The following is a 26423-nucleotide window of genomic DNA, read 5'->3' on the forward strand; positions in this document are numbered from 1 at the left end:
TTTAAGGTCTCCCATGCAGGTGCAGAATCCCAGGCTATAGCCATCCTCGACTGCTTTCCCAGGCCACAAGCAGGGAGCTGGATGGGAAGTGGAGGAACTAAGACATGAACTGGCGCTTACATGGGATCTTGGTACATGCAAGACAAGGACTTAGTGACTGAGCCTTGACATCGGGTGCTCAGCTTTTTTCAGTCTCATGGTAATTGAGCTGATTCTCATTATTTGTAATAGCTCTGTACTAAAGTTACTATCAATACTGATTTAGCAAATACTGAATCACTGCCCCCGCGGAAAATTTCGGTCAGGTTCCTGCATGTCTCTGATCAGAACTATTCTGTCTCAGATCAAAACATAGTTTGTTTTTATGTGCGCTTTTGTCTAAAAACATCGTGCTTAATACACTGTTGACTAATTAACACTAAATTCATAGCCAACCGCGCTATGGCATAAGCTTGACCAAGGCTTATTTAGCCAGTCAATCTTCTCTGCAAGACCTACATCACAACCTTCACAACTTAGCAACACCAGACAGCACTAAAGCATCATGCTCAGGGGCCATTTTAAAAGGTGAAGTCAACAAAAACTACAGTGTTAAATGTGACACTAAATATGACACAAAGGATAATCATTTACAATAAGGCCATTAAACCAGAAGGTGAAGCACTGACTTACTGATCTCAGCTGGTAATGTGCATGTCAACTGAGTCAAATATTTTGCATCTCTGTACATGCATACATCTAGAAATAACCACAGAAGTCCCAGTAGTATTGATTTTTGAATTAACAACAAATACTGAGAATTCTCAAATATAAAATGTTCAAATAATAAAATTGCACATTTTTCAAGATACAGGCAAAATAAGATCACTAAATCCATATTTTAGACTTACAAAACAGTCCCATGGAGCCATAATAGTGTAAGCAAAATATAATTGAGTTTTACTCAAAAAAAAATGCATGAACTTCCTCCATGTTTTTCGGAAAACATCTAAGAAAACTAAAAGTTACAAAATATCAATTCTTACAAATAACTAGACCCTTGCTTTGCAGAAGAATCTGTAAAACTGGGGATTGGATTTTGAGAAAACAGAGATCTCTTATTCACTGATTCACCTCCCAAAAGCCAGTAACAGCGTGGGCAGGGCTAAGCCATGTTGAGACTACAACAATACTATTCTCCTAACAGGAAGTCAGGACCAGAATCATAGGTAGAACTAAAATACTGGCACTCAGGGAGGATGCACGGTCTTAAGCAACAGCTTCCCCTCTGCACCACACTACTTTACCCTGTGAATCTACAATGTTAGATGACACTATCAGTTCCTTTGATCTGGACAGAGCAAATAACCAAGCACCTAATGAAAAAATTTCCAACACAATTAAAAAACACTTCCCACACACCCTGTTAAAATGTATTTCTTCCATAATGTATAAAAAATAATCCATCAACTTTAGAAAGACTTCAATTTAAACCCTGTCAATCATAAAAAAAAAAATTTTAACATTTTGTCCGATTTATACAAAGATCTCCTTAAAATCCAAACAAGAATTTCAAAGCAACTTGGATGTTCACCTAAATTTCAGATATGGCCCTGAAATTTAAACTCGGCTCTGTGGGATGATCTGGAATGACTCAGTAATTTTATACAGAAACACTACTTCTTTTTTTTTTCTTTTTTTTTTTTTAAAGATTCATTCATTTTATTACAGCCAGATATACACAGAGGAGGAGAGACAGAGAGGAAGATCTTTCGTCCGATGTTTCACTCCCCAAGTGAGCCGCAACGGGCCGGTGCTGCGCCAATCCAAAGCCGGGAACCTGGAACCTCTTCCGGGTCTCCCACGCAGGTGCAGGGTCCCAATGCATTGGGCCGTCCTCAACTGCTTTCCCAGGCCACAAGCAGGGAGCTGGATGGGAAGTGGAACTGCCGGGATTAGAACCGGCGCCCATATGGGATCCCGGGGCTTTCAAGGCGAGACTTTAGCCGCTAGGCCATGCTGCCGGGCCCTATATTTTATTTTTTTTAATTCATTGATTACATTGTATTATGTGATACAGTTTCGTTGGAACTGGGAATCACCCCACCCCTCTCCCCCACCCTCCCCCCATGTGGAATATTCCACCTGGTTGCCTATCCACTGATCAAGTACAGTTGAGATTCCCTCTTTGTAAGCATAAACCAAACACAGAGTCCAACATCCCATAGTCCAATCTAGTTCCTCAGCTTTCTGGGGAGACCCTGTCCGGTCCGAGGGCAGAAGCATCAGACTATCATCCCGATCAATTAAAGGCTCTAACGTACCCTCAGCAACAATTAACTTCGTTGTATAACTAATAGTTATAGTATTGAGTAACCAGCATGTAAAAACAATTGCAATTTCTTAACCATCTTCTGTGATCCCCTCATTGTCAATTCAGTTTTAGTTTATATACAACATGTAACATAATATACATAAAATAACATGTTTTATATAACATCATATCCTCTTAAATTAATGCAAACATGTGGTATCTGACCTTTTGGGATTGGCTCATTTCCCTTAGCATTATGGTTTCCAGTTTGGCCCATTTGGCCACAAAGAACTGCATTTTGTGTTTTTTAATAGCTGAGTAGTATTCCATGGAGTAGATGAACCATAGCTTTCTCATCCAGTCTTCTGCTGATGGGCATTTTGGTTGCTTCCATGTTTTTGCAATTACTGATTGTGCTGCTATGAGCATAGGGGTGCATGTTGGCTTCTCATAAAACAGGTGTTTTGGGTATATTCCTAGGAGTGCTATTGCTGGATCATATGGTATGTCGATTTTGAGTTGTTTGAATGTTCTCCATATTGATTTCCATAGAGGCTGTACCAGCCTGCAGCCCCACCAGCAGTGGAGTAGGGTTCCCTTTTCTCCACAACCTCGCCAACAAGTGTTGTTGGTGCTTTTATTCATGTGGGCCAGTCTTACTGGCGTCAGGCGGTACCATTGATGTTTTAATTTGGATTTCCCTTATTGCCAGGGAACTTGAGCATTTTTTCATATGTTTATTTGCCATTTGGGTTTGTTTTTTTGTGAAGTGTTTGCCCATTTCCCGTGCCCATTTCTTGAGTGGCTTGTTTGTTTTGACATTTTGGTTGTTTTTGTAGTTCTTTGTATATTCTGGAGATTAGCCCTCTGTCACCTATGTCGTGCGCGAAGATCTCCCATTCTGTGGGTTGCTTTTTTACTTTGTTGATTGTTTCCTTCGCTGTACAGAAGCTTCTTAGTTTGATGAGGTCCCATTTGTTCATTCTGCTTTTGATTGCTAATGCTTTTGGTGTCCTTTTTAGGAAGTCGGGACCTACCCCTAGATCTTGTAGAGTATTTCCGACATTTTCTTCCAAAAGTTTGAAGGTTTCTGGATGTAGGTTTAGATCTGTTATCCATTTAGATTTGATCTTAGTGTATGGTGAGAGATGTGGGTCTATCTTTTTGTTTCTGCAGGCTATCAACCAGTTGTCCCAACAGCATTTATTGAACAGACCTTCCCATTTGCCTGGGTTGTCGTTTGTCTTTTTGTCAAAGATTATTTGGCTGTATTTGTGTGGGTTCCCATCGGGTGTTCTATTCTGCTCCATTGATCTTCTTCTCTATTTTTTTGCCAGTACCAGGCTGTTTTGATAACCACTGCCCTATACTATGTCCAGAGATCTGGGACTGTGATTCCCCCTGCTAACTTCCTGTTCTTGAGAATGGTTCTAGCTATTCGTGGCTTCTTGTGTTTCCAGATGAACCTTTGAATCATTGTTGCCAGATCTGTGAAGAATGTTTTGGGCAATTTGATTGGGATTGCGTTGAATGTATATATTGCTTTTGGCAGTATAGACATTTTAATGATATTGATTTTACCTATCCAGGAGCATGGGATGTTATTCCATCTTTCGAGGTCTTATTCAATTTCTTTTTTAAGCAGTTTGTAGTTTCTTCAAATAGGTCTCCTACATTTTTGGTTAGGTTTATTCCCAGATACTTGATACTTTTCTGTTATTTTGAATGGTTTCTTGCTGGTTAGGTCTTTTTCCATCTTTGGGCTATTTGCATACACTATGGCTGTTGATTTTTGTTCATTAATTTTGTATCCTGCCACTCTTCCAAACTCTCGTATAAGATCTAGCAGTCTCTGTATTGAGTCTCTTGGGTCTTCTATGTAGAGAATCATGTCATCTGCATATAGTGAAAGCTTGACTTCTTCGATTCCCATTTGGATTCCTTTGATTTCTTTTTCTTGTCTTATGGCCTCAGCGAGTACCTCTAGGACTATGTTGAATAGCAGCGGAGAAAGCTGACATCCTTGTCTTGTTCCAGATTTCAGTGGGAAGGGTTCCAGTTTTTCTCCATTCAGTATGATGCTGGCGTTGGGTTTTACATATATTGCTTTGATTATGTTGTGGATTTTTCCATCTATGCCTACCTTGGTTAGGGTTTTTAGCAGGAAATTGTGTTGGATTTTGTCAAAAGCTTTTTCTGCGTCTATTGATACTATCATGTGGTTCTTGTTTTGCAATTTTTGGATGTGTTGTATCACATTTATGGATTTCAGGATGTTGAACTATCCCTGCATTCCAGGGATGAATCCTACTTGATCTGGATGAATGATCTGTCTGATGTGTTTCTGAATTGTATTGGCTAGGATTTTGTTGAGAATCTTAGCGTCGATGTTCATCAGAGAAATAGGTCTGTAGTTTTCCTTCTCAGTTGGGTCTCTGTCGGGTTTTGGGATTAAGGTGATGTTGGCTTCATAGAATGAGTTTGGAAGAGTTGCCTCTTTTTCTATTGTGTTGAAGAGTTTGTAGAGGATTGGGGTCAGTTCTGTTCGGAATGTTTTGTAGAATTCTACAGTGAAGCCATCTGGGCCTGGGCTTTTCTTTGTTGGAAGATCTTTAATCACTGATTCAATCTCCGCTTCAGTTATGGGTTTGTTCAGGTCATTTGTTGCCTCTGGGCTAAGTTTTGGCAAGTTGTATAAGTCTAAGAACTTTTCCATTTCTTGGTGGTCTTCTGATTTGTTGGAGTACAGTGCTTTGTAGTAATTTCTGATTATGTTCTTAATGGTTGCAGTGTCTGTTGTTATGTTGCCTTTTTCATCTTTGATGCTGTTAATTCTTGCTTTCTCTTGTTTTTTCTTTGTCAGTCGGGCCAGCGGGGTGTCTATTTTGTTTATCTTTTCAAAAAACCAGCTTTTTGATTCATTGATTTTGTGTATAGTTTTTTTTTGTTTCTATCTGATTAATTTCCTCCCTTGTTTTGATGATTTCTTGTTTCCTGTTGTGTGTGGGGCTCTTCTGCTGCTGTTTTTCCAAATCCTGGAGGTGTGGAAACACTACTTCTTGTATAACAATTCCAATATACAGAATTGTCTATTAGCAGTCTTTTGCTAGAATTTAAACCTGACAATAAGATACAATCATTTTAAATACTTTGAGAACCTTGTAAACTAAAATGGAAGAAAATGTTGTCTTTGGGTGTTCCTTTTTTTTTAAATCCAAATCAATAGTAATACAATAACTGCAACTTACTCAAAATTCTGACAGTTGCAGGAAAATATCTTCTTATCTACAGATCTCAAATCTTTTATATAGGGTACACTGCATTACTTCCAAATTTCATCCGAAACTCTAACCTCCAATGTGTCAGTACCTCAAATGTAACTTGATTTGGATCACTGCAGATACAATCAGTTAAGTTTAAGTGAATCCAGAGCAAGATGGACCCCTACCCAATGTAGCTGGGGTCTTTAAAAAAGGGGAAACTGGATCACAAGGGAAATGGCAGGTAAACATGAAGACAGAGATGAAGTGTCATGCATCTATACTCAATGAAAGCTCAAGATTTCCAGTAAAAAGTACCAGAAGCTAGAAGAGGGCCAGAACAGAGCCTTCCCTCAGAGAACAGGTGGTGAGCCTTTTTCCTCTAAGAGGTAGATGATCTCGGTTTTTGTAACATTTTCAGCCCATACAAAACTGTCAACTTAAAAATTAGCCTGCACAGTTCCTTCTGTGGCTGCCTTAGCAAACTAAGTTTGCAGCCATTATATGGACAGCAGACTGGATGTTTCCCAGTTTATAAAAACTCTGCTTTATAAAAACTAACCACACTGAAACCCTGATCTTAGCCTACTAGGCTCCAGAGTTGTAGACAGTATACGGGGTCCTCAAAAGTTCATAGAAAGTATGTATTTTGTTTTTATTTATTTTGAAAGTCAGAATTATAGAGAAACAGAAGATACACAAAGAGATTTTTCTACCTGCTTGCTCATTTCCCAGATGGTCACAACTGTCAGCACTGGGTCAGACCAAAGCCAGGAGCTTCATTAAGGTCTCCTATGTGGCTAGCAGGTAAATACTAGGGCCATCGTCCCCTGCTTTTCTCAGGACACCAACAGTGGAGGAGATGGGATTCAAGCCAGTGCCTACATGGCACTGCAGGAGCCAGCTTTATCTACTATGCCACACTGCCAGTCTCTTTACTTTCTTTTTTAATTTGGGACACATCACCAATTTGCATGCCATCCCTGAACAGGGACCATCTCAATCTTATCTGCATCATTCCAGTTTTAACATATATTCTACCAAACAAGCACCTTCTCCTTTCTTTAAATATATATATTTATATATATATATATAATATATATAATAATATAATTATAATATATATAATAATATATATATATATATATATATAATTTTGAAAGAGTTACAGAGAGGAGGAAAGAGGAAAATACATGAAATTTTTAAAACTATGCACACATTTTAAAAAATTTTGCATTAAAGTAAATACATAGTAACTTATTACAACATGTCTGAAAAGGATGTGGTTTGAGGTATTAAAGACAAGACAAATTCAAAACAAATCCCTTTAAAAGCAGCATTAATTCTGCTAAAATTAAAGAACATCAAATTTATGGTGAAATTTGTATGGAAAGTGAAAGCACCAATGCTCTAAAAAAGTTTATGGGAAAACAAGGCCCAAAAAAATCAGTAGTTTACCAATGGCTCATTTTACAAAGGGATGAGATAGTGACGAAGATATAACTCAAGGGGCAAATCACCCATGTCATTTTGCAACGAAAAACTAATCTTGGGGCCCTGCATTGTGGAATACCATGTTAAGCCCCCTCCTACAAGATCAGCAACCCATTTGGGTAATGATTCAAAGCCTGGAAGTTCAACTTCCAACCAAGCTCAGTGCTCTCAGGACAGCAGCACAGAATGACCTAAGTGCCTGGGGCTCCCTGCATCCACTGGGTAATTCTTAGCTCCTGGTTTTGGTATGGCCCAGCTTGGCCCAACCTTAGCCATGTGGCCATTTGGGGAGTGAACCATCAGGTGGAAGACCTCTCTCTCTTTCCCTCTCCCTCTATAAGTCTGCTTTTCAAAGAATTAAATCTTCTAAAAACTAAAATAATCTTGTCTGTCTACCCCCTAGCCCCACCAGTGAGGAAAGGATCAATGATTCAAGAAAAAAAAAAATATGAACCAATACCATACCTCAACTGGTTCAGCTCATTTATTGATTAATTTCTTTGAAATAAAGAATGGCAAAGAAGTATCTCTCAACCACTTGTTCACTCCCCAAATAACCTCAAAAGCCATGGGTTGGACAAGATCAAAGTCAAGTGCCCAAATTCTATCCAGGTGTTCCACAGGAACCTAAATAATTTAGGCAATCACCTGCTGCTTTTCCAAGTACATTAGCAGGCAGTGCAATCAGAACTGGAGTAGCCAGGATGCCTATGGCAAACAGCAGCTTAATGCTCTGTGTCACAACATCAGCTAATAAGGGTATAGGTGTCCCAAACAGAGGCTTAACTGGCCATTTCACAACACCTGTCCCTATTCTATAGTTATTTCAAATTATTTTCATCTTTAACCTTTATATTACTTAGCTTTTTAAGACACTGTATACAAGTATTAACAAACCATTTTAGGTTGTAAGCCATATTCAGCTTAAAATAATCTATTATCAGGTCTTTTATGTTAGCCACATAAGCACAAAGCAAAATAAATCTACAGCACAGGGGCCAGCACTCATAGATTAAGCTGCCATCTGCAGCACCAGTATCCCATACAAGTACCAGTACAACTCCCAGCTAATGCGCCAGCAAAAGTAGCAGAGGATGGCCCAAATTCTCAAATGCCTGCATAGCTGTGGGAGACCTGGTAAGAAGCTCCGGGATCAGCCTTCAGCCTGGCCTAGCTTCAGCTGTTGTAGCCATACAGAGAGTGAACCCAGTAGAAAGAAGCTCACTGTCTCACTCTAGCACCCACTCTTCTTTCTTATCCTCCTCTTCCTTTTTCCTTATAACTGCTTTTCAAATAAATATTTTTTTAAAATCTACAGCATAAAAAACAGAAAGGAATAAAAGTTCAGCCCTTCAGAAAATTATCAAATTCAAGATCAAGGGAGGAAGAAACAATGGACCTACAAAACAAACAGAAAAGCATTCACAGAATGGCAGGAATGCATTCTTATCCATCAGCCATAACTAATGTAAATGGATTAAACCTGCCATTAAAAAGGCACGAAGTGGCTGAATGAAATGTTTGAAAAAAAATAAGATCCAAGTATTAGATGCCCACAAGACTCATTTCAGCTTTCACACAGATTTGAAAATTAGAAGATGGGGGAAAGTTCCACATAAACAGTAATCTAAAGTGAGCAAGTTATATTCATATACAAACAAGAACTTCAAGTGGAAAACTGCTACAAGAGGCAAATGTGGTAATTATTTACTGATAAAAGGGTTGGTTTGCCATGCAGACTTAACAACAGTATACAACCTACACCGAAGTATCTAAAGCAGATATTGACATGAAAGAAGAAATAAACAATATTGTAATAGTAGAGGGCTTCCACACTCCTCTTGAAAATAATTAGCTCAACTTAGAAAATTAAAGAACCCGGGCTTACACTGCATTTTAGACCAGATGGACCTAATAGACAACTTCTTATTCAACAGCAGAATATACCTTCTTTGCTAGTGCTCATGGAACATTCTCCTGGATAGCATATGTAAGACCACATTTAAACAGACCAAAAACCATATCCAGTATTTTTTCCTATCACATCAGCATGAAACTAGCGATCAATAGAGGAGATTCTTAGAAAACTCAAATACAAGGCATTTCAAAAAGTTCATTAAAAAACAGAATAAAAAACAAGGTTATTTTGCTATTTAAAAAATCAGGAATATATTCATAGTTTTTTTTCATTAAAAAGTTCTCAAGAATGAGGGGTGGGCATTTGGTCTAGTTGTCACACTGTTTTGGACCCCACCTCCAACATTTGGGTGCTTGGGTTTGATATCCAGTTCCAGCTCATGATTCCAGTTTATTCCTAATACAGACCTTGGGAGACAGTAGGTAGGTTCCTGCTACCAATGTGGGAGACCTAAAATGAGTTCCCAGCTCCTGACTTTGGCCCAGGCTAGCCAGCACATCGCAAGCATCCAGAGAAGATAGTAGAGGGCTTTGTTGTGAGCAGGTAATGTCACCTCCTGCAGAGGCCTCACCGCTAAAGACCTGAGAAAGCAATGGAGGATGAGCCACAGGCTTGGACTCCTACACCTACGTGGGAGACTGGAAGAAGCTTCCTGGCTCCCTTTTTTTGTCTGGCTCAGCCTTGGCTATTCCAGCTATCTAGGGAGTGAATCAGTGAATCAAACTCCCTCTCTCTATTCATCTCTCCCTCCCTCTGTGTGTATGTGTGTTAACTGTCTTTCAAACAAAACCCATTTTTAAAAATAGTACATGCTACACGTGTCACACACAAACTTCATTAAAAAATGCTTACATTTCAACATTATTCTGCACTGAAATAAATTTTTCTCTTAAGTCCATTTTCTATTAACTCTTTGACGTACCCTCATATGTAGAAATCAAAAATGTTCTAACAAATGGGTCAAAGAAGAAATCAACAGGAAAATGTGTAACCCTGAGACAGACAGCCATTTGACAGCAGTTAGGGTACCATTTAGGTATGCCTGCAACCTACATTAGAAAGCCTAGATGGAGGCCTGCTAAGATGCATCCTGGAAGGTAGCAGTGATGGCTCAAGTTTTTGGGTCCCTGGTCCCACACATAAAAGATCCAGATGGAGTCTTGGTTTCAGCCTGGCTGAATCCTGGATACTACAGGCATTCAGAGAGTGAACTAGCAGATGAAAAAAGTCTCTGTCACCCCTATTTGTGTGTTTCTGCTTTTTAAATACAATAAAATAATTTTTTTTTTAATATTGAGAGAAGCTTGAAATGAACTGTAACAGAAACAGTGTATCAGAACCTATGGGTAGGGGAAGACACAACAGTGTTGTGGTACAGAATGTTAAGTCCCCACCTGCATTTCTCTGCTAATGCATCTGGCAACAAGCTCCCTGCTAATGCATCTGGCCCAGGCCACCCTTATAACAAACCAGAGTTGGAGCTGCAGGTTCCTGGCAAGCCATTACAGCCATCTAGGAAGTAAAATGGCAAATGAAGATCTCTATCTCTTCATCAATTCTCTTTAACTCTGCCTTTCAAATAAACAAAATCTTTAAACAAACACACCCAAAAACCAGATACCAGTTCTGACACCCATGACCAACATCAGAGTTGTCTGAGTTCTAACCCCCACATCCAACTCCACATTTCAGCTTCTTAAATACTGATCACAGAACACAATGCTGACAATGCATGTAGCTGGGTTCCTGCAACTCACAGAGAAGCCCTGGATTTAATTTCTATCTTCCAGCCTTGGCTGACTATTGGCATCTGGGGAGTGAGCCAGGTATATTTACTATGCAAATAAACTTCAAAAAAATTTTAAGTCTGTATGAAGTATAGAAGGAAAAGTCCCTAACATCATAAAGGTCATTCATGAAAGTTCACCAAAAATAGGATAAGCAGTAAGAACTGAAAGTGTTTTGACTAGCATCCAGGCCAAGGCACTTTTTACCACTTCTTTTCAGCATAGTACTACCAAAACCAAATAGGTAAGAAAAGGCAATAAATCAAAAGGAGTAAAATGAGTTACTTAAAAATGACATGATCCTATATTTAGAAAATGCCGATTCCACCAAAAAGATCAGAATTAGTAAATAAATCCAGTAAAGTTCCAGGATACAAACCAGAATTTCTGCACATAAACAGTGTAATTAAAAACAAAATTAGCAAAAAAAATCCCATTTATGATAACATCGAAAAAAAGCCCAGAAATAAACATGTAGCTTGAAAGAAAGAATCAAAAAAAATCTTCGTTTATACTCTTGTGCTCAAGTTACTAGACTCTAGAAAATAATGTTATTATGAAGAGCAACAGGCAAAGCCACACAGATAATAACTGTAATACACTGGGGTCAGAAGCAGTATACTTAAATACGTATGCAAGCCATCATTTCACTTTAGTATGTTTACTTCTACCACAGCATAAATTTCAAAACCCTCCCATACCAAACCTCACTAGTGGCTAAAAATAGATCTCCTCTGTCTTTATGTCTGATCCAGTAAAAACTAACTTAAAATTGATGGGTCAAACAAAATTTATAATATCATATCATGAAATCAAAAAGGTATTGTTGGGGCCAGGTGGTGTGGCCTAGTGGCTAAAGTCCTCACCTTGAATGCACCAGGATCCCATATGGGCACCAGTTCTGGTCCCGGCTGCTCCACATCCCATCCAGCTCCCTGCTTGTGGCCTGGGAAAGCAGTTGAGGACGGCCCAAAGCTTTGGGACCCTGCACCCGTGTGGGAGACCTGGAAGAGGTTTCTGGCTCCCGGCTTTGGATTGGCACAGCACCAGCCTTTGCGCTCACTTGGGGAGTGAATCATCGGACGGAAGACTTTTTCTCTGTCTCTTTAAAAAAAAATCAATAATCTAACTTTCATCATTCATGCTTTCATAAGATATCTTTTCTTGCATCACAAATTCTTGTAAATCAGAACATAAAAGTCCATATCTTGTTCCAATAGAGCACTACCTCTAAGCATCACACTCTAAAAAAAGATTTATATTATTTATTGGAAAGTCAGGTATACAGAAAGAAGGAAAGAGAGGAAGATCCTCTACCCCCTGGTTCACTCTCCAAGTGTCCCCAACAGCTGTAGCTGAGCTGATCTGACACTAGGAGGCTGGAGCTTCTTCCGGGTCTCCACATGGGTGCAGGGTCCCAAGGCTTGGGCCATCCTCCATTGCCTTCCCAGGGCTCAAACAGGGAGCTGGATGGGAAGTGGAGCAGCCGGGACATGAAGGACACTAGCATCCATATGGGATCCTGGAGCATGCAAGGAAAGGATTTAGCCACTAGGCCATCATGCCAGACCCGCATAATACTTTTTTTTTCTCTTTTTGGCATTTTGACACAGAATTTGAATAAGAGCTTCAAGGTAATTAAAAAGCAAAGACAAATTAGTTCTTACATGCCTAGCAAGGGACATAGAAGACTACACAGTGGTTTGTCAAATGATTGATTGAGCTTCAGCTTTAATGAAGAAGTACGTATTATCTATACGGAGTCAAATATGTGAATGACTTAGCTTCCTTGTAGGACAACATGTCAGGCTAGCATTAGGCAAATATGAAAAACAGCGTAATACCCACATAGACGTAGGCAGGTCTAAATATAAATTCTTTCTAACATTAATATCTTTTTACACTAATATTCACCACATGCCAGACATTGTTTCTCTAACTTCATGGTGTTACCTCACTTAAGCCTTACAATACATTAGGAGTTAGGAATAAATACTCTAATTTTAAAGAAAAGAACACTTAAGGAGACAGCTGAAGCTTTGAGTCCAAGGCAATACATTCACCAATTAAGACAGCCAAAATCTGCATCTAAACACTGATTTCAGAAACAATCTTTAAAATATCTTAATAGTTAACATAAGTTATACCAACAGCATTAAACAATGTCTATCATTCATGTCTCTTTTCAATCTACTCTTTTTTTTAATTCATTGATTACATTGTATTATGTGATACAGTTTCATAGATACTGGGATTCTCCCAACCCCTTTCCTCACCCCTCCCCCCATTGTGGATTACTCCACCTTGTTGCATAACCGCAGTTCAAGTTCAGTTGAGATTCCCTCATTGCAAACATAAACTAAACATAGAGTCCAGCATCTTATACTCCAGTCAAGTTCCTAGGCTTCTTGGGGAGACCCTGTCTGGTCCGAGGGCAGAGACAGCAGAGTATCATCCCGATCAATTGAAAGCACCAACATACCATCAGCAACAATTAACTTCGTTGTGGAATTAATAGTTATAGTATTGAGTAACCAATATGTTGAAAACAAATGTGATTTCTTAACCACATTCTGTGGTCACCTCATTGACATTTCAATTTTAGTTTATACACAACATATAACATAACATACATAAAATAACATGTTTTACATAACATCATATCATCTTAAATTAAGGCAAACATGTGGTATCTGACCTTTTTGGATTGGCTCATTTCCCTTAGCATTATGGTTTCCATTTTGGCCCATTTTGTTTTTTTTAATAGCTGAGTATTATTCCATGGAGTAGATGAACCATAGCTTTCTTATCCAATCTTCTGCTGATGGGCATTTTGGTTGCTTCCATGTTTTTGCAATTACTTTCAATCTAGTTCTTACCCCTTCTCTTCCTACCTCTAAACCAAGAGCAATGAACAACAATAGTTGCCTGTGTATTTCTAAGCTTTCAAAAACTCATCTGTAAGTAAACCCAATTTTCCCTTTTCACTCAAAATATAGTTCTCTATACAACACAGTTCTTTTAATTTATAGAGCTGTTCCCATATCAGTCCACAAAGAATTTTATTTTCAAAACTACAAAGCATAAAAAAAAACTTTACAGTATTATTACACTGCTTGTATCAAAACTGATTTTCACACTTCCCAAAAGATGTCTTTTTAAGGTTGTTTTTAATGTTTTGGCATCAGTGTTGCAATGCATGTCATTTTGTATCAGACTATATGAAGTTTCCAGGATTAAGAAAAAATGTATATATGTGTAATTCTGACATATGCTAGCAAATAACCTCCCTAGGGATTGATAAATTTACATCAATCCAAAATACTTACTTACTGAGACTCCCCTAGCAGTATTTTATTAACCTCAAGTGATAACATAATAGTATTTTCTCTAAACATGAAAGACACTCTGTAAGAACTATTTGCATTTCTCTTTTTATAAGCTGCCCGTTTTGCTACTAGAATGCTGCTCTTTATCTTACCAATTTCTAGTATGGCTTTATATTGGGGAGATAGGTAATTGTACTGTAATGAGTCACAGGTTTGCGTGTTTACCTTTGGTCACTGCTAGAAAACTTTTACTTGAATGCAGTTAATATTTTCTTCCAATCCGGTTTGTATTTTTATTTGAAAGGCTTAGTTACAGACAGGGAGAGACAGAGGTTCCATCTGCCGGTTCATTCCCCAAAAGGCCACACGTCAGAGCTCAGCTGATCTGAAGCCAGAGGTCAGAGCCTCTTCCAGGTCTATCACACGGGTAGGTCCTTGGACCTGTCTGTGAGCGAAAAAGGTAGAGCAGTAGACACAGACTCTGATGCACATGGAGAATGTGGCAGCTCATTTGGTACCACAACAGAAGGAGAACAGAGCAAATTGGACAACTACCCCAGCAAACAAGGACAGCAAAAATCTGTGTGAATGCAGACTTGAGGTCAACTACATTAGTCAATGGACATTGGGAGGGTTGCCTCACCTCTGCATCAGCGAAATCAACAGTATTTCAGAACTTCTAAACAACTTGGTCAGAACCCTCAGAACATGCATTATATTGGAACTCTGGGTTGATACTAAGTGACAGTTCCCCATCCTTAGGTATTGGGACGTTTGGGAGGGTGGTTGTGGCTTCCCCCTTTAATTCTTCCCTTCCCCCAGAGACAAGAAGAAATAGAGAATTTGGAATGGAAAAAAAGGATTAGGGACAGTGTCTGGTACAAAGTGGTTGGTTATTTTAATTTCTGCTATTAGCTGCAGTGTTGTACTATTAGTATTACAGTTTCTGAATAATGTACTCCAAATATTGAATAATATGCATATTTCTTCTTTCCACATACCACCATATCAACCCTACCCTTTCTCTTATTTCCAAGGTTTACTCAACCGACCAACAGATATATAAATAGGCCTATGTTCAGACAGAGATATCAACCAGTCATCCCTTTTACTAATTTTAATTACTCTACAGAAGTCTAGTTCATGTGGCTCATTCCTATTAGCTTAGTCACCAAATTTATAACTACAACTGAGTAATACCTGGATCAAACACTGTATGTGCTGATTGGTAAATACCTGGAATCAACTCTGAGAAATCATCTAAGCTCTTCTGTACTCTCATCATGCTAGTCTTAAAAAAATCAAAAACATCTGATAACTTCTTGGCAAAACAGCTAAACCTTGCTGTTTTCAGATGCTCCTAATTCTACTTATCACAGAAGTAACACCATTATGTCAGGAAGCACATTTCCTAGGAGCTCTAGCCTATATTGCCAGGACAGAACCAATTTACAGTTAAGAGTAATTTTAACTAGTGGTAGATCAAAACCAACTTGAATCTATATAATTGTACCTTGTGACTCAACAGCTTTGCTTCCAGTAAGACTTGGAAGTGATGAAATCCAACACAAAAATTAACAAATGGTTTTGTTAGTTAAATAATAAACACATCTATTAGAACCTGTATTCAAGTCCCAGCTCTGCTTTCAATTACAGCTTCTTGCTAATACAACCCTGAAAAGCAGCAGTGATGGTTCTACTAGTTGTGTGCCTGTCACTCATGTTGGAGGCCTGTACTGAGTTCCAGCTCCCACAGCTGTCCTGTTCAGCCTCAGCCACTGCAGAGATTTGAGCAGCAAACCAGCAGATGGCAGCTCACCCCTGTATGTCTCTCTCAAATCAAAGGAAACTCACACTCACAGCACCAGGCAAACGGATGTTTTCATTTTTATCTATATATGGAAATTGAGGTTTACAAAACAGAAGAAGCAGAGTAGGTAACCATTTAGATTATCTTATCACCAGGTACTTTAATTTCTCAAAAGTATAAAACTATTACTAATGGATTACTAATTATTTGATAGGTTGAAGCCACAGAGAAATTTACAGTTGGGAGCGTTAAACTACTTTTTAAAAAAGGCAATATACAACAGGAAAGTAAAAAATTCACACAAGACAACACTGTGACGCAGTGAGATAAGACATAGTTTGTGACAAAAAAATACTCCATATCACAGTGCCACTTTACTCAGATGCAGTTTCTCAGATATTTCAGCTGATTACTACCATTACCTAGATAAGTAGTAAACTCGCCTAATGACATTTCAGCTGCTTTATCTACAAAGCACTTTTCATTCTTTGAAATACTATATATCCTATTTCTTGTGCTTTCTCCCTTACAGAAATTAACCTACAATCCACACCATCCCAAATTTTGGCCATTATTGCACAGCACTCCCATTCATGTATGCTGTAACACTTAGCACATAATATCCATTTCTACAGTATATGCACCTGTTTCACCTTCCTTTCTAGATCTTGAAATGACATGAACGAGGATGGGGCATCTTGCTCAGATCCCGACTCCAGCCAACCTGAGCACGTGGCGAGTTGTCCCCAGGCCTGCCTGGGTTCAGGGGCTGCTTCCTTCGGGGTGAGTACACCGAGGGCGGAAGTCTCCATGACTGGGTAGGTCCGGGGCCCACCCACCGCCCTCATTGGGCAGTGAACGGGATTGGGGAGGGGCGCGACCTTGGGCCTGGGGGCTTAAACTTCTGGCAGCTTCCCCGCTGCTGGTGGGCCTCAGGATGGAGCATCCTGCTCGGATCCCAACTCCAACCACCATGTGCACGTGGTGAGCTGTCTCCAGGCAGCCAGGGTGCCATTTGGCGCCAGGCTCTGCCTGCTGGGCCCCTGGCCGGGGAGCTCTGGGGTATTGATTGTCTGAATCGCTGCTTAGGTACCTCCAGGTTGATCCCACTGTACTTCTGGGATCTGAGTCAATCCTAAAGATTCCCAATGGCAGTAACTCTTTATTTGATGAACTTGTAATCACTTAACAATGATGACCACCAAACATCAGTTCATGCAAAAGTTAAGGCTCGGGGCTTGTTCAGCAGGTATCTTTTTACCTGACATGATGATGGATCAGGAGGCTGGTCACATTAGGCAGGGCCATAACATTAACTAGCACTCGAGAACCATATCTGGGGGTGGATTCTGTGCAGGATGTATGGGCCACACCCTGTGGAAATTCTAGCCCCACTGGTAAGCCCAAGAGTTTGGGTGTTTTTGGACTAAACTAGGTGTGACCAAGGAGTCTGCCACCAATCACAGGTAAGGGAACCCACAACAGTCTGGACTTGTCAAGGCAGCAGCACCCAAATGTGCATCCTAAATAGGGTGTGGAGTGGGCCAGGCTGCAACGTTCATATACGGCCAAATGGAAGGCCAGTCTACGCCAGGCACTGGCCTAAAACCCAGTGGCATGTATGAGAACTAGGTCTGGGAGGGGATCAAGGAGAGGAACTTGGGAAACTCTCCTGGCAAGTCATAGCTCCAGCTGGTGAACATGTGGTCCAGACCTGGGGGTCGGACAAGCTGGGCAAAGTAGCTCCAGCAGTTGGCTGATGTGTAAATTGGTAATGGAACGGGATGTACTGGACAGGACTGAGCAAACCTTAACCTACAAGCGAAACTAGAAACCAGGATGGAGCACAGGTCATGCCAAGCTAGGCTCTTGCACCTACTCGTCTGCATGAGTCAAAGACACTAAGCCACAGTGTCTAAGGCAGAGGCCAGGACAAGTGAGGGACTGAGACAAGCTGAGTCAGAGCAACCACTGGCAGGCACGTGATCTACGGCCGGGAACAGGCCCAGCTGGGGAGCTAAGGAGACACCCTAACTGGGTTGAGGTTCCCACTAAGGGGCACACGAGCTGGAATGAGGCTGCATTCTGATCAGGATACAGTTGTAGTCTCCTATGGCACATGTGTGGACTGGGACTGGATGCACCAGGCCAGGCCAGACCCCAACACCATCTGGTGTCATGGAGAACCAGAGTAGATGTGGGTCTGACTAGGCTGGGTCTCAACCCCGACTGAGCCATGTGTGAACAGTATGTGGGTATGGACGAGCCATGACTGGGCTGAAACATCCAACAGCATGAACCAACATGGGTTGAAGGCCAGCCAAGAAAAGCCACTGTTCCTGCTAGGACAGGAGGTGAACTGAGTAGGGCTGGCTCATGGACCCCCTGGGATGCGCAAAATCTGGCATTGGGAGGGGTTCTGATGGAGGAGCCTGGGCAACTCCTCTGGCAGGACACAGTCCCTGCAGGTAAGCGCAAGAAGCATAACAGGAACCAGCTCAGAATAGGCCATGGAAAGTTTCCCACTGGCATACATTTGGCATGGGTTGGGGGCAGACCAGGCTGAATCAGTTCAAGTCATCCACTGGCAAATCCAAGCACCAGAATAGTGTGGGTTGAGCCAGCTTTGGTCGCGACAAAAACCAGTGCACAATATGGAATGCCAGGGTGAGGTTGCCTGTGCCAGATGTGACCACAGCACCCAACCAGCACATGTGAGAACCAGGAAGGGAGGGGGCAGAGCCGGCAGGGGGATTAAGGGGCTGGTCCCCTGGCTGGACAGCTACTCCTCCTGGAGAGCGTGGGCTGGGATGGGGACAGACCAGACTAAGCAGGGCTACAACACCAGTGGACCTCATGTGGACTAGATCAGAGAAAAGCCAGGCTGGGCGGATTATTCCTGCTGGTGCAAGCATAGATTAGAGTGGGTGAGGGTTGTTTGTGCTTAGCTGCAGCATCAGATGGCAGAAGCTGGCATTGGGGGCTAATTCTGTCACGTTAAACCACAGAACCACCTGGAGAGTGCATAAACCGGGATCGAGAGAGACCTGGGAGGGCAATAGTGGGCTCCTCCCTCTTGGGTTACTACTCCCATGGGAGGGCACGAAAACTAGGACAGGGGGCTGGGGTGGCTAGACAGAGGGACAGCCAACAACATCCGTGAGGGCTGGATAGTTGAGCTGGTTAGATGGAACTAAGCTTTAATACCCATTGACAAGTGCAAGAGCCAAATGGGATGGGAGACAGATTGGACTAGTCTGCTACACACACTGGCAAACGAGGGAAGGGGACGGACCTGGAGGGGGTTATTGTGGGTCACCCCAACTAGGCTGCAGCTCCCATGGTTGATGTGAGGGCCGAGTATGTGCAGGGCAGAACCAGGCTGGACTGCAACACCCACTGGTTCCAGTGGAAGTCGGGACTGAAAACAGAACCAACCCGGCAACTGCAACCACCAGCTGATGGGGCAATGGACTGTGCCGGGACCTGTGCTTGCTGGAACATACAAGAATCTGGTCTGGGAATACCTCAGAGTTTCTTTGGGGATCTCCCCAGTTGAACTGCTGGACTCAGAACCCTAACCATCAAAATACAGAGGACAGAACAAGTCAACCACCTCAGCTATATGTTGGCAGCGAAATACTGGGCAAACAGAGACTCTAAGATGGACCATGTCAATCAGTGGATTCTCCAACGACCTCCTCGTGCTTAGAGTGGCGAGACTGCCAGCGAGTCATAACTGGTGAATTATTAAAACCCCTTGAGCAAGTATCTCAGAGCATGCCCCACATCCGGGACTTGGGGCGGGTGGGAAACTGGGTGGGGCTTCTCCCTCAATATCCCCCTTTACCTCAGATACAAGAAGGAAACAATATGGAAATAATAGTCTTACCCACTTCCCTATAGCCCCTGAACCTTTTTACCGTAATTAACTATGTAAAGATTGTCAACAATATAACAAAAAATAAATAAATAAGAAATTACATGCACACACTGTATTAAGAAGTCTGTCAATTCAATAAAATTTTAAAACTAATTTACAGTATCCTAAGTGTATCAACTTTGTAAAACAAAACACAACTGTGCTACAATATTAAAAATAAATTACATTTACTGCATCAAGGTGGAGGAAGCCACCAGGGGGGAGGGGCGTGGGGGGGATTCCCAGAGCCTATGAAACTGTAACATAATGCAAAATAATTAATAAAAAAAATAAATAAAAATAAATTACATTATCACTCCTTATAGACTTGCTAAAATTAAAGTTTTTTCCTGAATAAATAAAAAGAAAGGCAAATACAGACCAAATTGATATAGGTGTGTAGTAGATATATGCAAGTTTACCTTGTAAGTCCCTGGGGAGAGCAACCTAAAAAAAATGGGGGGACAGTGCTCTCTTGGGCAACTGACAAAGGTTACTTTCAGGTTTCCAGTTCACATACACTTTATAGTTCAAACACAACTCAAGACTTAGGTTATGTCTAGGCAGGGAGTTCAAGGAAAGTTAACAAGGTGCCTTGGACTGAAATGGGGAATAGATAAGGAGGACTGCCTGCCCTGGGTTAGCTGACAAGACAGAACACAGATGTTTGCCTTTTATCAAGAAAAACAAGAAAACACCTCCAAGGACGCACTGGGAGCAGCATGCATGCCGGGTGAGGGGCCTTTGCCTCCTCTTCCTGGAGCCTTTTTCCAACAGGTTCCCAGCCTTGCATCTGTGACCCCAGCTTATCTTGTTGGATGCGCTCTGAAAACAGCTTTACTTACATATATATAGATAGATAGATATAGATCTATAGGTATATCTATATATAGTAACAAATGCCCAAAAAACTAGAATACTAATATATCTAAATGACAAAAGTGCTAAAGTTATCACAGTGTTCTTACCTAAAGAGTACTTTAAAATGAGAAAATATATACTGTTATTAGTCAAATTATCATTGGAAAAAACAGCTGAGAAAAAGAACACACTTCCAGTTCTGTCATTAGAAACATTCATAAATACAAGATCCCAAATGGACAACAGTATTTATGTATTATGGCATTACAGCTGATTTTGGCTTTTCCCCATTTCACAAACTTTCTACAAAAGAAAATGGAACAATTTAATAACTAGAAAAATATGAAAAGCTAAAAATATGAAAAGCTAAAAATATTTCAGAAAATGAAGCTAAAGATACATGTTAATGAAGGATTAAGATATTAAAAGATTGCAGAATGTTTTGTATTCAAAAAAGACTAAAATTCTGCCACACCATAAAAATAAAAACAGAAGAGTATGCCCAAATAAATAAAATACTAAGGCTTAAAAACAAACCACCAAAATTCAAGCAATTTCCTTTTAACAAAAATCATTTCTATCAAAAAAATAATTGTGAGTTCACACAGCACTGATTTGCACATAACTACCACAATCCATTAAGATCTTTAATTACTATCCTTTTAACTCCACCTGCACAGAAGATTCAGAGAAGCAGAAAGAAGATAACTAAGGGCTCATTAATACAATTTCTTCACTAATGCCACCCATTTTTCTAACATAATACTAGTCCAAATAACTCTTCCGACCTGTGAGTCAATCTTTTTTATTAAAGTTGTCTTTGAGTTGTATCCCAAGCACTACATGTATTTCATAGTTTAGGAAAATAGAAGTAACATTGATTTCTTCAAAGCAATATTTTAAATGCATGCAGTTTATGAGTAATGATTTTCAACAAGGATGCTACATTTAGATTACATGAAGAGAATATGAAACCCTAAGAATTCTAAGGAGATGATAGGAAGCCGAATGACTACCTGCTGCTGTCTGCAACAACAATACTCCTTATTAACTGCCCAAACCTTAAAACTACAATACTATTTTCCTGAGGAAAGCATGTGGCTCACTTCCAATCATGTAAAAATACTAACATACCAAACACAACAAGAAAATCATTGGTTCCAAATCCTTTGGAGAAGCCTTCAGTTGTTAGACCGCCCAAATTAAGCATCTACTTCTATCATTGTCTTCTCTGTGGATGAAGAGCTCTCTAGTATATTTCACACCAAGGCATCCCAAGCAGAGGTGAATCTATCTACCAGACAGAACTGGCTAGAATTTAACAAATCCCGATAGTTGTCACTGAAGTCAATCCTGCATAGCAATTACTTATGGACCTTGGACAGTAGCATAATATGTGAGTTAAGACAAACATCTGTAATATGACATCTACAGAGAAATGAGAAAAAACTGGGTGTTATCACAGCTAAGTTTTGGTTCACTTGTTCAAATACTCTTCATACCACTCAGGGTTATAATGAAGTACAAAGTGGTACCACAAATGTGATTACCTCAGTGAAAACTGATTCCAATACACCATCAAACAGAATGGCAAGGAAACAATCTGTGTGTTAGTATTCAATCTGTCTCCAAAGAAAATATTACTGTAAATAATTTTAAATATAAGCACATAAGGTAGGAGACTGGTAGACTTAAATTTTCAGGTTCAATTATAGCTCTTTACCAGTCACTTCTGTTTTCACAATTTACTTACCAACTTGTGCTGCCATTTCTCCGTAAATTTATCCCCTAAGATGAGGATAATTCTTGCAAATTGTGTCACAAGCATTTGGAAAGGAACCATGAGTTATTGTGTAATGCTCTTGAAATTCCTCAGATGTAGGGTCCTACACAAAGTAAAGTATCATTATACATCTCTCTAGCAGTAGTCATCTGTTTGTATTGATTTTCCCCCTATCCTTGACACTGACTGTTGGACACTAACTGTTCTCTAAGTATCCAAAGCAAGTCTCCAGGTCTTGACCTCAGTATTTATTTTTTTTCCAATATCATCTGCATCTTTCTCCTCCTTGGATGGTATCATGAAAATTAGAAATTCTCTTAATCTGCTTGAGTTCAATAAGAAATGTGGGGTAATTCAGTGTTTTTCTTTCACTCTTAATTTATATCATTTTTATAAATTTGTTTTCCTACATTATTTTGCTAATCTCAACTACATTTTAAGGAGTGGTCCATTTACAGATTTAAGTTGTACGAACAGGTCAGAAAATGAAGGCAAACAAGTAATTATTGCTATGGAAACCAAATGTTCTTACTGGACAAACCCAATGTAAGAAATTACCATTTGGGGATACAAGAAACACACAATCAACACCATCAACTTTTTATCGTTTATAAAATAAAATCAGCTTTTATTTTACTATCCAAAACTTCATCTATTGCTGAGTTTACTAAGTTAGTCCGTCATCCAAGAACTGTACACACTTGAATTTTCGCTTTGTACTATTCTAATATTACATCCCGAAAATAATCTTAGAGCTTTCCTTTGAGCTTATGCTTTAAAAGAGGGAGGATAATAAAAACTGTCTATACAAAATTGTAATGTTTTAATGGCTTTTGACATCCTCAGGGTTACATTGAAATACCAATGGAAACTACTTTCCTCCTAAGCGAACAAATACTTTTTTATCTTCTGAATATGGCACGGGAAAAGCCTTGTACAATAAAGGAAAAGAACTACAGGATTCAGTGTTTCTAACATTTACTGGTCTCGCAACTCTGACTCTCAATCTCTGAACTCCAGTTTCTTCATCTGTAAAATGAAGACCGTAACAACTGTCCTGGCTTCCACAGCAGACTTTGATGAGGATTAAATGCCAAACTATTTGAAAGAATTTTGTGAACCACAAAAAGATACTGGAAATCCTTTAACAGAACTGTACAAGACATGATCATAAAACAGTTCAGTACTCTAATATGAAACAAATGAAACTCTAGTTAGCATGATGGTCACCAAATTACATGTATGCAATGAGTAAATTATTTTGTTAAGAACACTTCAAACATGTTACCTTAAGCTCTTCAGAGGTGCATTGAGAACAAAATACACTGAAACCATTCATTTAAATGGTTTCAGTGTATTTAAGGGTAAATACATTTACTAGTTAGCTATGAATTAAGAAATGCTAACACTAGCTTTCCAAAGTATTTTAGAAGTTCTTAAGAACACATGAAAGTCAAATAGACATTCACCTTCTCTGGAAATAATTCACAAGAGCTGAAGTGTGATAGCAAGAGGCATACACAAACAATAAGTTAGATATGAACATGGACAGTCTGTACTCTAGGTATAAAAACTCAGTTGAACCTTTCCATGTGATTTTTAAAACATTCAGAAAGGAACACCTGCTGCAGGTCCAATCTACTGAATTACATCATCAGGCCAAATCAGAGTCCTAGCTACTCCACTTCCCATCCAGCTTCCTGTTAATGTGTACCAACCCCCTGGGTGGCAGCAGAAGGTGCAGCTGCTCAGGAGAGCTGGATGGGGTTCTAGGCTCCCAGCTTCCATCTGGCCAAGCCCTGGCTATTGCAGACCTTTAAGAAGCAAATAAGTAGAAGGAAGATCTATCTTCTGTCTTTCTGCCTTCCAAATAAAATGAATGTACACACACCTTTAAAAAGAGACACACCTTTGTGGCTCTATCAAATATTCAATCAATAAAAATAAACTGTCCATAAAAAGGCAATACTTCTTTTACATTAGATACAGAATATTTGCTTACAGAGTCAATCCATGTGAAAGTAAAATCCTTAGCTCTCTCCTTTGTGATACAACTTTAACTTTCCAATGGAGTGATCTATGTTTAGTACATTATCCTAGAGATACAACCATACTCAATTACCAAGACTTCAAAATCAATTAAGATCTAGACACTAACTTTTAATATAGCCTTAAAACTCACAAAAATTGTTGGGGAAATGACATATCTAAATAATTACTTATTCTAGATAATTTTAGTTAAAATATTAAAATTTACCATTCAAATAGCTTCATCAAGATTGAGATTAAAAGACCAAGACTATGTGAGCAACTACCTCTTGCTGAACTTGTCCTATGTACCTAAAGTCCTACATACTACCTATGTAACCTGGAGACACTTAAATGTATCATTGAACTGGGACTTTTAACAAAAGCTTTTCCTAGGATCAGGATCTCCCTACATAAACTAAGCAATTCTAACTTCAAACTTATTTTCTGGCTATTTCTGTGCTCATCTACAGATTTAAACTCATTTTCCCCCAGAAATCTTACTTTGTTTCTGTCCCACAATGACATGTCACATCATTTAAATTCCCTAGTTTCAAAGTGCACAGTGTATCATCTTATATTTCAATTCTCTCCAATTATTGCAGTTATTTACATCTTAACTCCCAACCAAGTTGCTAAATTTTTGAAAGACAAAGTTCAATTTTTATAGTTCACAGACCACTGCATACCTGAACGAGACACCCACAGAAAAGGATAAGAAAACCCACCTTTCCAATTTCATATTACCAAATAATGCTTCTACATGTATCAATGATACAGATATAATAATGCAATCATCACAATGTCAACATGACCACGAAAAAGCCATTTCTGGGTAGTTAAGTTTCCTCAGAATCTCAACTACAAGAGTTAGAAGCTGCTCTAGGTACTTGCATGTTAACTTCAAATAGCACACCGCCAAGCAAAAAACGGTGAAGGGCCCACCTGTCTCTAAACTAAAGATACCAAGTAAATGCCCATCACAAAATGACCATGCATTTCTGCAACATGATTACCTCAATGCCTGAGATTCTGGAAAATGTAAGAGTTCATAAAATATTGTTAATGAGGTAGAGTACAAGAAATCTGCCATCTATCTTGAGTTTTGTAATAGTCAAGCCTGCTGTATCAAGTATCACTACCATTAATCCACAAAACTAAATCACAAAGTACAGAAGAAAAAAGAACAAAACCCTAACCAGAGAGATGATGAAAGCTGCATCTACCACTCCAAGTCAGAAAGAGGGCTGGACACGGAGGTAAGATGGTACGAAAGACGATACAGTTTGATTTAATGTGTGAATATTGTTTAACTATAATAATCTCTCAAAAGAAAACAATGGAAACCACTTAAATAATGAACTGATAAACTGCCAATAGAAAATACTTAAGTGCTGTTATTGTCAAACCAAAGAAACCCAGTACACCTGCAGTCTCATGAGACTTTACCACGTTAGATACCTCCAGCTATCGTAGCTGAAAATAAAATTCACGTAACAATAATTTTCAAAAATGTGGCAGTATTTCATCTAAAAATACGAAACTAAGAAAAACAAAAGTTGAAACGTGACCAAATTTGCCCAAATTGTCATTTCACTACGATTATTTCAAAGTTTGCATGTAAGATTACTGTAAAAAATAAGACACTTCACATTCAAAAAGCATTTAATAGCCAGTGCCACTACTTAAAAGTGGATTGCAGAAATAAGACATCTCCAACTAAACCATGCGCAATTAAATATTTAGAAACTACGATGGGACAAATTTAAGAATTAAGAATCACTTAAGCAATTAAGTAGAAAGATTTTTATATTAAGCTTTCTAATATACAGAAACATCACAGTAAACTATGCATTTTAAATATATCCAAGGTTGCTGGACTTGTTTACCATATATTCTGTGCCTTTGTACCTAACAATTACATGCCCCAGCTGGTTT

General features: G+C 39.5%; 1 protein-coding gene and 1 non-coding gene across 7 annotated transcripts in view; both read right to left on the minus strand.

The window, feature by feature from the left end:
* HERC4 (HECT and RLD domain containing E3 ubiquitin protein ligase 4) overlaps positions 1–26423 on the minus strand; it is a 113690-nt gene that overhangs the window by 84625 nt on the left and 2642 nt on the right. The window contains exon 2 of one of the 6 annotated variants that reach the window (XM_058671687.1): positions 22428–22560. The exons of the other annotated variants lie outside the window; for them this stretch is intronic. Within the exon in view, the coding sequence (XP_058527670.1) occupies positions 22428–22443 (16 nt within the window). The 5' untranslated portion in view covers positions 22444–22560. The remainder of the gene's footprint in view (positions 1–22427; positions 22561–26423) is intronic. 6 annotated transcript variants of the gene reach the window in all.
* On the minus strand, positions 6500–6605 carry LOC118759478 (U6 spliceosomal RNA). Its single transcript, XR_004996211.1, has one exon. It is a non-coding gene; the product is annotated as a U6 spliceosomal RNA (small nuclear RNA).

This window comes from Ochotona princeps, chromosome 13 (genome assembly GCF_030435755.1).
Source record: "Ochotona princeps isolate mOchPri1 chromosome 13, mOchPri1.hap1, whole genome shotgun sequence".
In the NCBI taxonomy this organism is placed as follows: domain Eukaryota; kingdom Metazoa; phylum Chordata; class Mammalia; order Lagomorpha; family Ochotonidae; genus Ochotona; species Ochotona princeps.